This window comes from Ranitomeya imitator, chromosome 5 (assembly GCF_032444005.1).
Source record: "Ranitomeya imitator isolate aRanImi1 chromosome 5, aRanImi1.pri, whole genome shotgun sequence".
NCBI lineage: Eukaryota > Metazoa > Chordata > Amphibia > Anura > Dendrobatidae > Ranitomeya > Ranitomeya imitator.
In genome coordinates, this window is record NC_091286.1 from 389,321,534 (window position 1) to 389,334,092 (window position 12,559).

Here is a 12,559-nt window from a genome sequence, read left to right on the forward strand (position 1 = left end):
ATCCGTATAAAACACGTATGTGAAAAACTCGTACCAGTGTCATCAGCATTTTCCAATAGTGGTTCCTTTTATACCATCAGTGTGGTCATCAGTGTTTTTCCAGTATGGATAAAGAAATTACAAAGCTTCTCCTACACTTTGCAATGTTAATTGCCATCCAGATGCCATCAGTGTGCTGTACACGATTTTTCACAGACTCAGTCACTTGTATTGGCCCTTGTCATCCACGCTGCCAGAAAAAAACAGACATGTCTGTTTTTTGCACTGACATACGGTCCGTATAAAAAAAAGGCAAATTTAACACACAAAAAATAGGCACGAATGACAATCAAAAAAACAGGCGCAAATCCAATATATGGGGCCCAAAATGTGCAAACAACTGGTTGAAAATAGATCCATTTGCTGTCAACTTTTCATGTGGGTGTGACATTTCTGTTTATTACCTTATGGCTGCATTTCAATACTATACTTATTTTGGTCATAAAAATCTAAAAATACTTTTTTCAACATGGAAATAATAAGCATGGATTAAACATTTGCAAACGAGGTCATATTTTTTTCTTTTAAAAGAAACATGTTTTGATCAGCATCCCATGGCATTGTGTGCTGGGGCAAACTCATATAGTGAAACTATGAAACGGAGATCCTGTTTTCATTTTCCATTGTTTATGCTATTCACATTGCATTCATAAGATGCTACCAGACAAGTGCCTGATTTTGTTTCCAGAATTCCCTCTTGTTTTTTCCGAAGCTGCTTAGGTGGCTTCCTAACCGGCAAGGCTTAAGAAATGAGAGGCCATGTGTCAGTCGGAGGGAAGAATAAAATGTTAGGGCCGTGATAAGAGTGTAGCACTTAGAGGTAAAAAAAATAAAATCATAGTAAATATTAACGAGGCAAAACTGTAACCATCAATCAGAAACGCAAAGAAGTTCGATAAGCTGCTTAAAAATGGAACGGTGGGGAGGACGACATGTCCCAGCACTCTACTATTGTGGAGATCAAGCAGGGGCACAGTAGAAAGGAAATTTGCCCACTAAGGTCTCATTTTGCAAAAAAAAAATGATACCGGTGTCATCAGTGTTTGGTCATTGCGTCATCAGTGTTTTTCACGTATTGATAAGCAAATACGTGCCAAAGCCTCTCCTATCCTTTGAAATGTTAAAGGGACACTGTCACCTGAATTTGGAGGGAACAATCTTCAGCCATGGAGGCGGGGTTTTTGATTCACCCTTTCCTTACCCGCTGGCTGCAATATTGGATTGAAGTTAATTCTCTGTCCTCCGTAGTACATGCCTGCACAAGGCAATCTTGCCTTGCGCAGGCGTGTACTATGGAGGACAGAGAATGAACTTCAATCCAATATTGCAGCCAGCATGCAGCCAGCGGGTAAGGAAAGGGTGAATCAAAAACCCCAAAACCCCGCCTCCATGGCTGAAGATTGTTCCCTCCAAATTCAGGTGACAGTGTCCCTTTAAACACGAACAGCACGCGGATGACATACATGTGTTGTCTGTGTTTTTCACTGACTCGTAGACTTGTTTTTTTTATTTTTGTCTCTAACTTTTTACATGTGATTTTTTGGAGAAAAGTTGCATGTTCTGGTAAAATGTCTCAAAATAGGCACATCAAATTTCAGAGGTGCCTAAAAGCACTCAAAACTGGAATGGAGCACTTTTTTTTTTTTTTTTTTAAAAGGTCGCTTTTTAAAAAGTCACAATTAGTAATTCACCTGGAAGAGGAAGATGAAAAATAGGTGAAAACCATCAATAACAAAAAATAATGCAATGATGAATTGGGCCCTATATGTTCACATTAAACATACAGACAGGAAGGACAGACTGAACTATGTAAACATATACAAAATTGCAGTTATTATATTTTGATTATTGTAAAGGAAAGACATTTCATATTTTCCTTTCTGCATTTAACACTTTGCATGCTGGTTAGTTAAAAAAAAAGGATCACATGCTAGATTCTACATGAGATTGTAATACAAGTTTTTAAAAAATCATGTATGCTCTTATTACAGACATACTGTGACATGAAAAATGCCGGAGGTGGTTGGACTGTTATTCAAAAACGCTTTGATGGCAGTGTGGATTTCCACAGAACATGGAAAGAATATAAAAAGGTAACGAGAAAGACAATTCTTTTTGGCTTGGGGTGGTCAATGGGGACAAAGTAATTCTATCTATATTTTCATTTTAAGTGCACATATTTGTGGCTAAAAATCAATTTTGCAATTGGGTTCCATCAAAAATGTTGCAAAAGTTTGTATTTTACAGGCTCTTTGTGCCCTTCAACTTTGTTATAGCATGTGGTCATAAATCAGATGAAAGGAGCTCAGAAAAAGAGTTACAAACTCTCCAGTCAGACTTTTAAGCCCTTTCACACATTAGACCAACAACCCCTCTATACCAATGAGTTTGGCTGGCCGTCTAATGTGCATGGGGCACCGGACAACTGATGGTTGGGGAAGATGTTAACGGATGTCCGATTTTGGACTGCTGTTCGCATTGTTTCCCTGAGGTAAATCGGCAGGTTTCTCACAAAAAACAAAGGAGCACTCCTATGTATGTAGAGTCGGTTAAGATGGCTGTCAGCTGAACGATTGCTCGAAGCAACGTTCGGCCGACAACGATGTAATGTGTATTCACCTCTCCAATAAGCATAGAAGGGTGACCGGCACTGAACAAGCTGACCAGCGCTGGAGACTCAGCAAATGTGATCAATTAAGGCAGGATGAACTAGGTTTCCGCATGAACGAAGGGAGGTGAAATGCATATCCAAGATATAGTCCAATAACAAGAAACGAGAACAGAAAAAATGCAGCACTCACCCGCGATCTTCATGAAAAGTAGTGAGTCCTTTATTCAGCGTAACAAGCCATACAGGACATAACGCGGCATCGGCAGGAGAGTATTAGGGAGCGGGAGTGAGGAGAGACCGGACGACGGCCGTTTCGCGCTACGGCGCTTCTACGGGAAGTGCCGTAGTGCAAAACAGCCGTCGTCCGGTCTCTCCTCACTCCCGCTCCCTAATACTCTCCTGCCGATGCCGCGTTATGTCCTGTATGGCTTGTTACGCTGAATAAAGGACTCACTACTTTTCATGAAGATCGCGGGTGAGTGCTGCATTCTTTCTGTTCTCGTTTCTTGTTAATGTAATGTGTATGTCCAGCCTTGAAATGGGTTCACTAATGGATTTTTTGTTAACTTATTCTGCATCTAGCAATAAACTGTACAACACATAGGCTATAAAAGGCAAACAGTGCAAAATTTTGATTGAAACCCAATTCCAAAAAAGATATTTAGCACCAATTACTATTAAAAAAAATTGGACCAGAGGTAGACAATTCCTTTAACATCTATTAAAAAACCCTGCAAAACATATAAATAGCTCTCAACAACTCCTCCCTTGATCTCCTTCTACAATCTAAAAGTATTGTATATAATTATACAGTCATTTTCCCTTTCTGCATATTCCTGTATTTTCAGCATCTGTAAGGCAATTAGTTGCAGCAAAACACCGCCCCACTTTTCTGTCAGCATTAGAAATCATGTTAAGCCCCACCCTCTTGGCCAAGCCCCATCTCCTTGGCTATCTAAAGAAATCACAGGGAAATTAAGTCCATTGTTTGCTGCAAGATGTCTGCTAGACTGTTTAGTTATTGGAATATGTAGATTATCCTGCACTATCCATGCAAATCTATGCCGGTTTATTATTAATGTATAAGTTGATTTACTTTAAAAAAAAAAACCTTTGCTCAGTAAAATAAAAGATTGTCCACTGTCTGACAATTACTTTTTCCATAAACTAACGTTTATGTATGTTTTACACGGTTTGAAAACGATAAAGCCAAGACAACTCAAAAACTGCTGTTTAGTTTTGGACACCTATTAAGCACAAACTTTTGTTTTATTTTTTGCTGAAGATATTAATAGTTCTTTATGAAATGATAATTATTTCCTAGGGATTTGGTGACCCATCTGGAGAATACTGGTTGGGCAATGAGCTCGTCTCCCAACTAACAAATCTACAGCGCTATGTTCTCAAGATTCAGCTTAAAGACTGGGAGGGAAATGAAGCCTATTCACTCTACGACCAGTTTTATTTAGGAACGGAGGCCCAGAAATACAGGTGAGAATCTGTAAGAGATGGTAGAAAAGGTAGTAGGTAAAATGAGATAACATGTATGCCATAGAATAGAAAGTACTTGTCTAAATAATTAGCAGCTTGTGCTGCCACACAAGTAAAATAAATAGACCACATACAGATCTACACAACATACCGTAAAAAATAGTAACTACTGCATATATCATTACCAAATCATATATTAAAGCAATATGGCATTAAAGAGATTGTCTAAAGCTTAATGATAGATGATCTATCCATCAAATGTGTCTTCAATATGAAAGTGGAGATTTGGGAGTGAAGGCAAATATGATCAGTGATCATCTGAAATCTGTTTCGGCAGCAGTTCGTTATAAGCTAAGCATGGGGCGTAACATGCCAGACCTATACTTTGTTAAAGGGAACCAGTCACCCCCAAAATGGAAGATGAGCTAAGCCCACCGGCATCAGGGGCTTATCTACAGCATTCTGTAATCTGTAGAAAATCCCCCAATGTATCCTCAAAGATGAGAAAAATAGGTTAGATTATATTCACCCAGGGGCAGTCCCGCTGCGGTCCGGTCCGATGGGCGTCGCGGTCCGGGGCCTCCCATCTTCTTACTATGACGTCTTCTTCTTGTCTTCAAGCTGCAGCTTCGGCGCACTTTGTCTGCCCTGTTGAGGGCAGAGCAAAGTACTGCAGTGCGCAGGTGCCGGGAGAGGTCAGAGAGGCCCAGCGCCTGCGCAGTGCAGTACTTTGCTCTGCCCTCAACAGGGCAGACAAAGTACGCCAGCGCCGGAGCCGCAGCGTGAAGACAAGAAGAAGACTTCATTGTAAGAAGATGGGATGTGCCGGACTGGACCGTGATGCCCATCGGATCAGACCACCCGCGTGAGTATAATCTTACCTTTATTTCTCATCTTTCAGGATACATCGGGGGCTTATCTACAGAATTCCAGGATGCTGTAGATAAGCCCCTGATGCCGGTGGGCTTAGCTCACCTACCATTTTGGGTTCTCTTTAATTGGCCGCTGCATATACGATTCTTTAACCCCATTCACTTACTGCCAGAGCAGAGGTGCCAGTTGATAGACAATCTTGTATTGATGACATTGTATAGACAGATTAGAAACTGTTCTGGACAACATTAGGGCAGCACGGTGGATCAATAGTTAACCTTGCAGCACTGGGGTCCTGGGTTCAAATCTCACCATGGACAACATCTGCAAGGAGTTTGTATGTTCTCCCCGTGTTTGCTAGATTTCTTCTGAGTTGTCTGGTCTCCTCCCACACTCCAAAGACATACTTATGGGGATTTTAGTTACTGTATATACTCGTGTATAAGCTGACATTTTCAGCACATTTTTTGTGCTGAAAATGCCCCTCTCGGCTTATACACGAGTCATTGCCCCAGAAAGTCAGCAGGGGAGGGGAGCGGCAGAGCAGCGGCAGGAGTCACGTGGTACCGCTCACTAAGGTGATGAATATGGACGTGTCTCCACTCCCATAGGCATGGAGCGCATATTCATTGCCTTAATGAGCGGTACCACATGACCACTCAGCACAGGAGAGCTGCCAGTGCAGCGTCGGTACAACGGAGATTGCAGCAACAGACCGAGGAGGGCGAGTATGATGGGGAAGACGGGGGAGCCACACATACGAGGGGACTGGAAAAGACACACATATAATGGGGGAGCCACGCATATTATGGGGGGAGGACGGGGGAGCCATGCATATGACAGGGGAGCCATGCATATGATGGGGGAAGAAGGGGGAGCCACACATATGATGGGGCAGGACGGGGGAGCCACGCATATGATGGGGGAGCCACACATATGATAGGAGAGGAAGGGGGAGCCACGCATACGAGGGGAACGGGGGAGCCACGCATACAATGAGGGGACCGGAGAAGCCACACAGAGCAGGACAGGATGGGGGGAGCCACACAGAGCAGGACAGGGATGAGGGGACAATGCATACCCGGCTTATACTCGAGTCAATAAGCTTACCCAGTTTTCCGTGGCAAAATTAGGTGTCTCGGCTTATACTTGGGTCAGCTTATACTCCAGTATATACGTTAAGTTTTTTTTTTTAGATCTTCTGTTTGAACCACAATTATAAAGTAATGTCTAATGTTCATTAGTTGATATTCAGTAAATTTAAAGTGAAAAATACTTTTGCCAGTTTCAATTATTTTAGGGACCACTGTGGGTTTTTCTTACTTTAAAAGAAAGGTATAAACATTTCTTTCCATGTGTGTACTGTATTTTGCGGATTATAAGACACCCCCCAAATTTTTGGGAGGAAAATAGGAAAAAAACTATTAATAATCTTCTCATTCAGCACTTACTATCTTCAGTCAAAAATAAATCTTTGTCATTTGGTGCTAGTTAGAACTATATATATATATATATATATATATATATATATATATATATTTTTTAACATCAGACACTCAAATGCTTTTGGGAGCAAAGGACAGCGTTGGGTCATTACAGTCAGCCAATAGCACAGCTTCCAAGTAAATGCCAAAGATTAGGCTGCTAAGACGGCATTTCCTCTCGAAAAATAAGCAAATATGTGATAGATCATGGATGGAGGCTCTATAAATAGCTCAGATACTTTATGTTTCTGAGGACCAGCTTGTTTCTACATTTATGTTCATGGACAAGTTTACACTTGATGTAACGTTACTTTTGATGATCTGTCTGTGAGAGTATAGTGTAAATAGTAAACGCGAAAAGCCTTTCAGTCAAGGATAATAATACACATTTATAACACAAAGCAATATCCAACAGTTGGAAGAAACGAGAATACAGGAACCAACATATTCAATATGAAGCCAGACAAGGAAAGCTTTTCTGTATACATGGTGATATATTTTTCCATTAATGTGAACCAGCAAAACACTTTACTTCCAACATCAATTCTCTTTCCATTTTCAATTACCGCAGGATTCACCTCAAAGGATATACTGGGACAGCGGGCAAAATAAACAGTATAAGCCAACCAGGAAATGAGTTTAGCACAAAGGATGCAGACAATGACAAATGTATCTGCAAGTGCTCACAAATGGCGACAGGAGGTAGGAACGGTTTTCAATTTTATGGTCTTCCTATTTTTACTGGCATTTGCACACTGCTATTTGCTTGGAACTTGAGATGGCCGAAATGTTGCGTCTGCCTCTGAACTGTGAAATCAGAATCTCTCTTTTGTGCTGGGATTACAAGACAAGTTTGGTTGTAGATTTGTTAAAAAAACAAAAAAACCAAGCAAAAAAACGAAAAAACAAAACAAAAGACTTTGGTAAACAACCTCATAGCAATCAGTCATAGGTTGGGACCTTGCTTTCCTATAAAGAAACAGTGAGGTTGCATTAGAATTGTGTGTTTTTTTGGGGCTGCGTCATCCCTGCCTAAAATAGTTTTTCTAATCCAATTTAGGTCCCATTTACTTAATTTTCAAGCAAGTCTATAACTTTTTCTATATACTATAGTTTATAGTAATCTGCTGTAGTAAATTAAAATAAATTGCTTACAAATGCTAAAATGTGTCAATGCTAAAGTGAAGCAAAAAAATTAGTACTTCGCTAGTCCGATGTCTAGTCTGTCCCCGTTTTAGCTGGACCAGTGCAGTCTTCACTCCTGTGGCCAGCATTCTGGGGGCCTCTGGCGTTTATTATGCTCAGTGGCATCGTTATGGCGCGATGCATGTCATGACATCGCATGAAGCTTAGCCAAAACAAAGACGTGCCCCAAGATGCAGGGCTGTGGATGGACGATGGACTAGAGCAGCATGAACCCTTTTGCTAAACTCATCACTGCTCATCTGATGAGTTTATTCAATTGAAAAGACTCATAGAAAAATTGCCATAGCATTCATACTGCACCTGGTCGGGTTGGCACTGGTTACTTTGATGAGTGGAATCTAAGGGACTACCTCTCAAATTTACCTTGAACCTCCACAAAGAGGTTTGAATGTTGGCACACGGTAACTCTGAAGTAGACTTCTACCTGTGCAACTGCAGCAAGAGATTTTTTTTATTTGCCTGAAAAAGCTTTTTGGGTGAAGTGTCAATAGTTCCACGTTTAAGAAAATAGGTTTTCAATTCTTAAGACAAATTTGATTACAATCTTTAATTAACAAGTTATAGGCTACTTAGCCAATGAACTATGGAGTTAAACTAAAATGTTTGGTGTCCTTTCTTCCAGGTTGGTGGTTTGATGCCTGTGGTCCTTCTAACTTGAATGGGATGTATTACTCATTGGGGCAGAATACAAATAAGTTTAATGGAATCAAATGGTACTACTGGAAAGGATCGGGGTATTCTCTGAAAGCGACAACAATGATGATCCGACCAGTTGACTTTCAAATACAAAACTAAAATGTTCCTTCCAATATGGAAACATTTGCAAGATCAATAAACATTAAAACATGATTAAAAAGTCATACCTGCCGCCATGTTGATTGGAAATCGAGAAGCAATACTCCAGAAAGTGGACTACTTTACTAAAGGGAAGAATTATTAAAAACCATATCTATAAGACTTCAAGGCAGCTTTGACACGGCCTGTGAGAAACTTTCTGCTGTGATCAACATTTATTTGGATGTAAATAACTGGAACTGTGAAGTATACAGAAACCCAAAGTTGTGCCTCTCTGCAGACACATACTTGCAGTCTTCATGGCAGCCTACCTGCAAACCACTTTGTATGATATTTTGTATTATGTGGTGTACATATGACTGTAAATTAACTGTATACAGATTTTGATAATGTGTTAAGCATATAAATAAGAGTAGCCCAGATTATATTTTATGACTTGTTTACATATTTTAGATAATTGTAGGTAATCCCATTACTTAATGGTTAAAAAAGCAAACATGCAAATTCCACATGTAATCGAGGTACGATTCAAATTGCCAATGAATCTTGACTTCTCGCAAAGACTGAATGGTTTGTGTGACCTGCATAACGCAGAAGTAAACTCATGAACAAACATTACCGATATAGTAGATGAGATTATATTTACATATGCACAAGAGTAGAATTCACAAAAGAGAAAGATTACTTCTGTTTATAGAGTCAAATATGGCTAATGTGTGCAGCTACGGTTTCATGAGATTGGGGGAAGTCAGTAAAAAGTCATTTGACTTCAGCATGACCTGCTACATTGTATCTGCGTATAGGAAGGTTTTATTTGGATTATTTTACAATTCTATAAAAAACATCAGCGATTGGGGAGAAAAAAACAACTTCACACAAACTAGTTATAGCCAGAGTAGCAGATTAAGCAAAGTCTAGTCAAAAAATGATTCTGAATGTTATAACCACCTATATTAAGAAAGTATTCTCAAGCTCGCTCTAGAGCAGTTCCGAGCAATACAGTCTACTTACTTCTTGGTTTCTAGCAGGGCGGGCTCTCCTTCTTAACAGCTTTGGTGAATAGAAATGCAGTATTAGTAGAACTATAAACCCCAGCACAAGTTCTGCTATTACACCTTCAGCTATCATTAGTTTGTTCGGAGTCTACATGGTTATCCCTAGACTTACACATAGAGATAAGAAAGCATTTAAACAAGTACACAGCTCCAGACAGTAAAGGTACCGTCACACATAGCGACGCTGCAGCGATACCGACAACGATCCGGATCGCTGCAGCGTCGCTGTTTGGTCGCTGGAGAGCTGTCACACAGACCGCTCTCCAGCGACCAACGATCCCGAGGTCCCCGGTAACCAGGGTAAACATCGGGTAACTAAGCGCAGGGCCGCGCTTAGTAACCCGATGTTTACCCTGGTTACCATCCTAAAAAGTAAAAAAACAAACGCTACATACTTACCTTCTGCTGTCTGTCCTCGGCGCTCTGCTTCTCTGGTCTGGCTGTGAGCTCCGGGCAGCCAGAAAGCAGAGCGGTGACGTCACCACTCTGCTTTCCGGCTTGACCGACGCTCACAGCCAGAGCAGGAGGAGAGCAGAGCACAGCGCTGGAGGACAGACGGCTGTAGGTAAGTATGTACTGTTTGTTTTTTTACTTTTAGGATGGTAACCAGGGTAAACATCGGGTTACTAAGCGCGGCCCTGCGCTTAGTTACCCGATGTTTACCCTGGTTACCAGCAAAGACATCGCTGAATCGGTGTCACACACGCCGATTCAGCGATGTCAGCGGGAGATCCAGCGACGAAATAAAGTTCTGGACTTTCTTCCCCGACCAGCGATCTCCCAGCAGGGGCCTGATCGCTGCTGCCTGTCACACTGGACGATATCGCTAGTGAGGACGCTGCAACGTCACGGATCGCTAGCGATATCGTCTAGTGTGACGGTACCTTAAGAGCAGAGAGCCTTGTTTAGGAGGACCTGCAGTGAAAGCTTCCGGGCTGCTGATCTATAACCATCTCTTCAGAAGATGAGAAAAACAGGAGGGAGGTGAGAAACTATTTGCTGTATAGAGCAGTGTTCCCCCCAACTCCAGTCCTCAAGAGCCACCAACAGGTCATGTTTTCAGGATTTCCTTAGTATTTCACAGATGATGGAATTATTGCCTGTGAAGGTGATGCAATTATCACCTGGGCTATACCAAGGAAATCCTGAAAACATGACCTGTTGGTGGATCTTGAGGACCGGCGTTGGGGAACATTGGTATAGAGAGTTGACTGGAATGATAAGAGTTAACCCCATCCTGGATTGTAACTACTGCCCACTTTCCAATCAGGCACTTGACGGCTGGGCTTCATGTAAACTATCTGTACACTATAAAAGAATACATCTTTCATTACAGAAAGAATGGCAGTAGATAGAAAAAGAAAGTCAATCGCAAACTTGCTTATTTTCATGCTGTCCAACTAATTAAAGCAATTTAGGAACCTAAAAACACCCCTCTAACTCTCTGTACTAATTATAACAATTTGAAAGCCTACATAATTAGAAAATTATAAAGTATCTGTCCAGTCTTTCATACAGAATCCGTGCCATTCTTCTGTATAGCATATGACTGGTAAAGTACAACGGGATAAGCTGCAATACTGGGGATGACTCATGGGCAAAAGTATGGGCATTTCTCAAAAACAACATAAAAAACAAACACCCTATTTTCTAAACAACAAAAACCTCTTCAACTTTGCAAAATTTCACAGCTTGCAGTAGAAAAATGCTTTGCTATATTACAGCCAACTGCATATTAAAGCAATTTTCTCCAAAATATCTAGTCTATGCAAGATACATTTAATTTGCGTTTTATAATTTTTTTTTATATTTTGATATGAAGTGTATGTCCTTTGTGAACACTATCCTTTTTCTGTAAACTTAGACCAACTTCAATAAATGAGTAATTATTTATTTTCCGGTTTTCATAGAATTTGCCAGTATCAAAAGTTTGATTTTTTTTGCATTGCTGATAGTCGTTTCTATAGATTTCTTAATTATATGTTGATGTACAATAACAAATTGTATTGTGGTACCGGGTTAGCCAGAAAAATCGATATGAATCCTTTTCTGCCCAATGATGACAAAAGTATTCTAGGAGTGATACCTTTATTGGCTAACCAGGAAATATGTTTGCAAGCTTTCAGAGCACGTTGGCTTCTTCTTCAGGCAAGAATACAAATAGATTAATAAGAAAAATGCACAACATGGCACCTTTCGAAAGTACAACTCGTCCCGCAACAAACAAGCCATCACATGGCCATATTGACCGAAAAATAAAAAAATGCAAAAAATGAAAATATCTCTGGGGGTTAAATGGAGAGTTTCAGCTGTATTTGTAAAAATGTTATATACTTTTGAAGTCTCATAAAAGAGCACCAAGGTAAGAAAGGGTAACATATACAGAAGTTATGTTAGGGCATAGTAGTAGTCCAACTCACGTGGCGGTATGCAGAGGTAGAAAAATAGGAACACTGTCTCTTTAAATCTTGGTTGGCTTATTAAAAGGCAGCATAAACCAACACAAGGGCAAAAATAAACACAGCCCTTCAGGCTATAATAGAAAATAACAAAGAAAGCAAACGCTGCAACACAGTCCGCACTTATGCGGATGGCACCCCGCTCTGGAGGAACACAGGATCAGTCTGTCCTCTACAAGACACAAAAAGCCACTGTAGACTCCTCTCTCCAAGCTTGCTGATCTTAGACTGCCTGTAGAACTCGGTTATTTAAGCCCACGCCAGACACATGTACAATATATACAGTCATGGCCAAAAGTATTGACACCCCTGCAATTCTGTCAGATACAGTGGGGCAAAAAAGTATTTAGTCAGTCAGCAATAGTGCAAGTTCCACCACTTAAAAAGATGAGAGGCGTCTGTAATTTACATCATAGGTAGACCTCAACTATGGGAGACAAACTGAGAAAAAAAAAATCCAGAAAATCACATTGTCTGTTTTTATATCATTTTATTTGCATATTATGGTGGAAAGTAAGTATTTGGTCAGAAACAAACAATCAAGAT

The 12,559-nt window shown here is 40.5% G+C and overlaps 2 protein-coding genes across 2 annotated transcripts in view; one reads left to right on the plus strand and one right to left on the minus strand.

Moving 5' to 3' along the window:
- ANGPT2 (angiopoietin 2) overlaps positions 1 to 8,924 on the plus strand; it is a 43,515-nt gene extending 34,591 nt beyond the window's left edge. The window contains exons 6-9 of the mRNA XM_069726817.1: positions 2,031 to 2,132; positions 3,975 to 4,141; positions 7,070 to 7,200; positions 8,327 to 8,924. Of these exons, the coding sequence (XP_069582918.1) occupies positions 2,031 to 2,132; positions 3,975 to 4,141; positions 7,070 to 7,200; positions 8,327 to 8,499 (573 nt within the window). The 3' untranslated portion in view covers positions 8,500 to 8,924. The remainder of the gene's footprint in view (positions 1 to 2,030; positions 2,133 to 3,974; positions 4,142 to 7,069; positions 7,201 to 8,326) is intronic.
- The window catches only part of MCPH1 (microcephalin 1), a 502,356-nt gene that overhangs the window by 234,807 nt on the left and 254,990 nt on the right, over positions 1 to 12,559 (minus strand). The window lies entirely within an intron of this gene.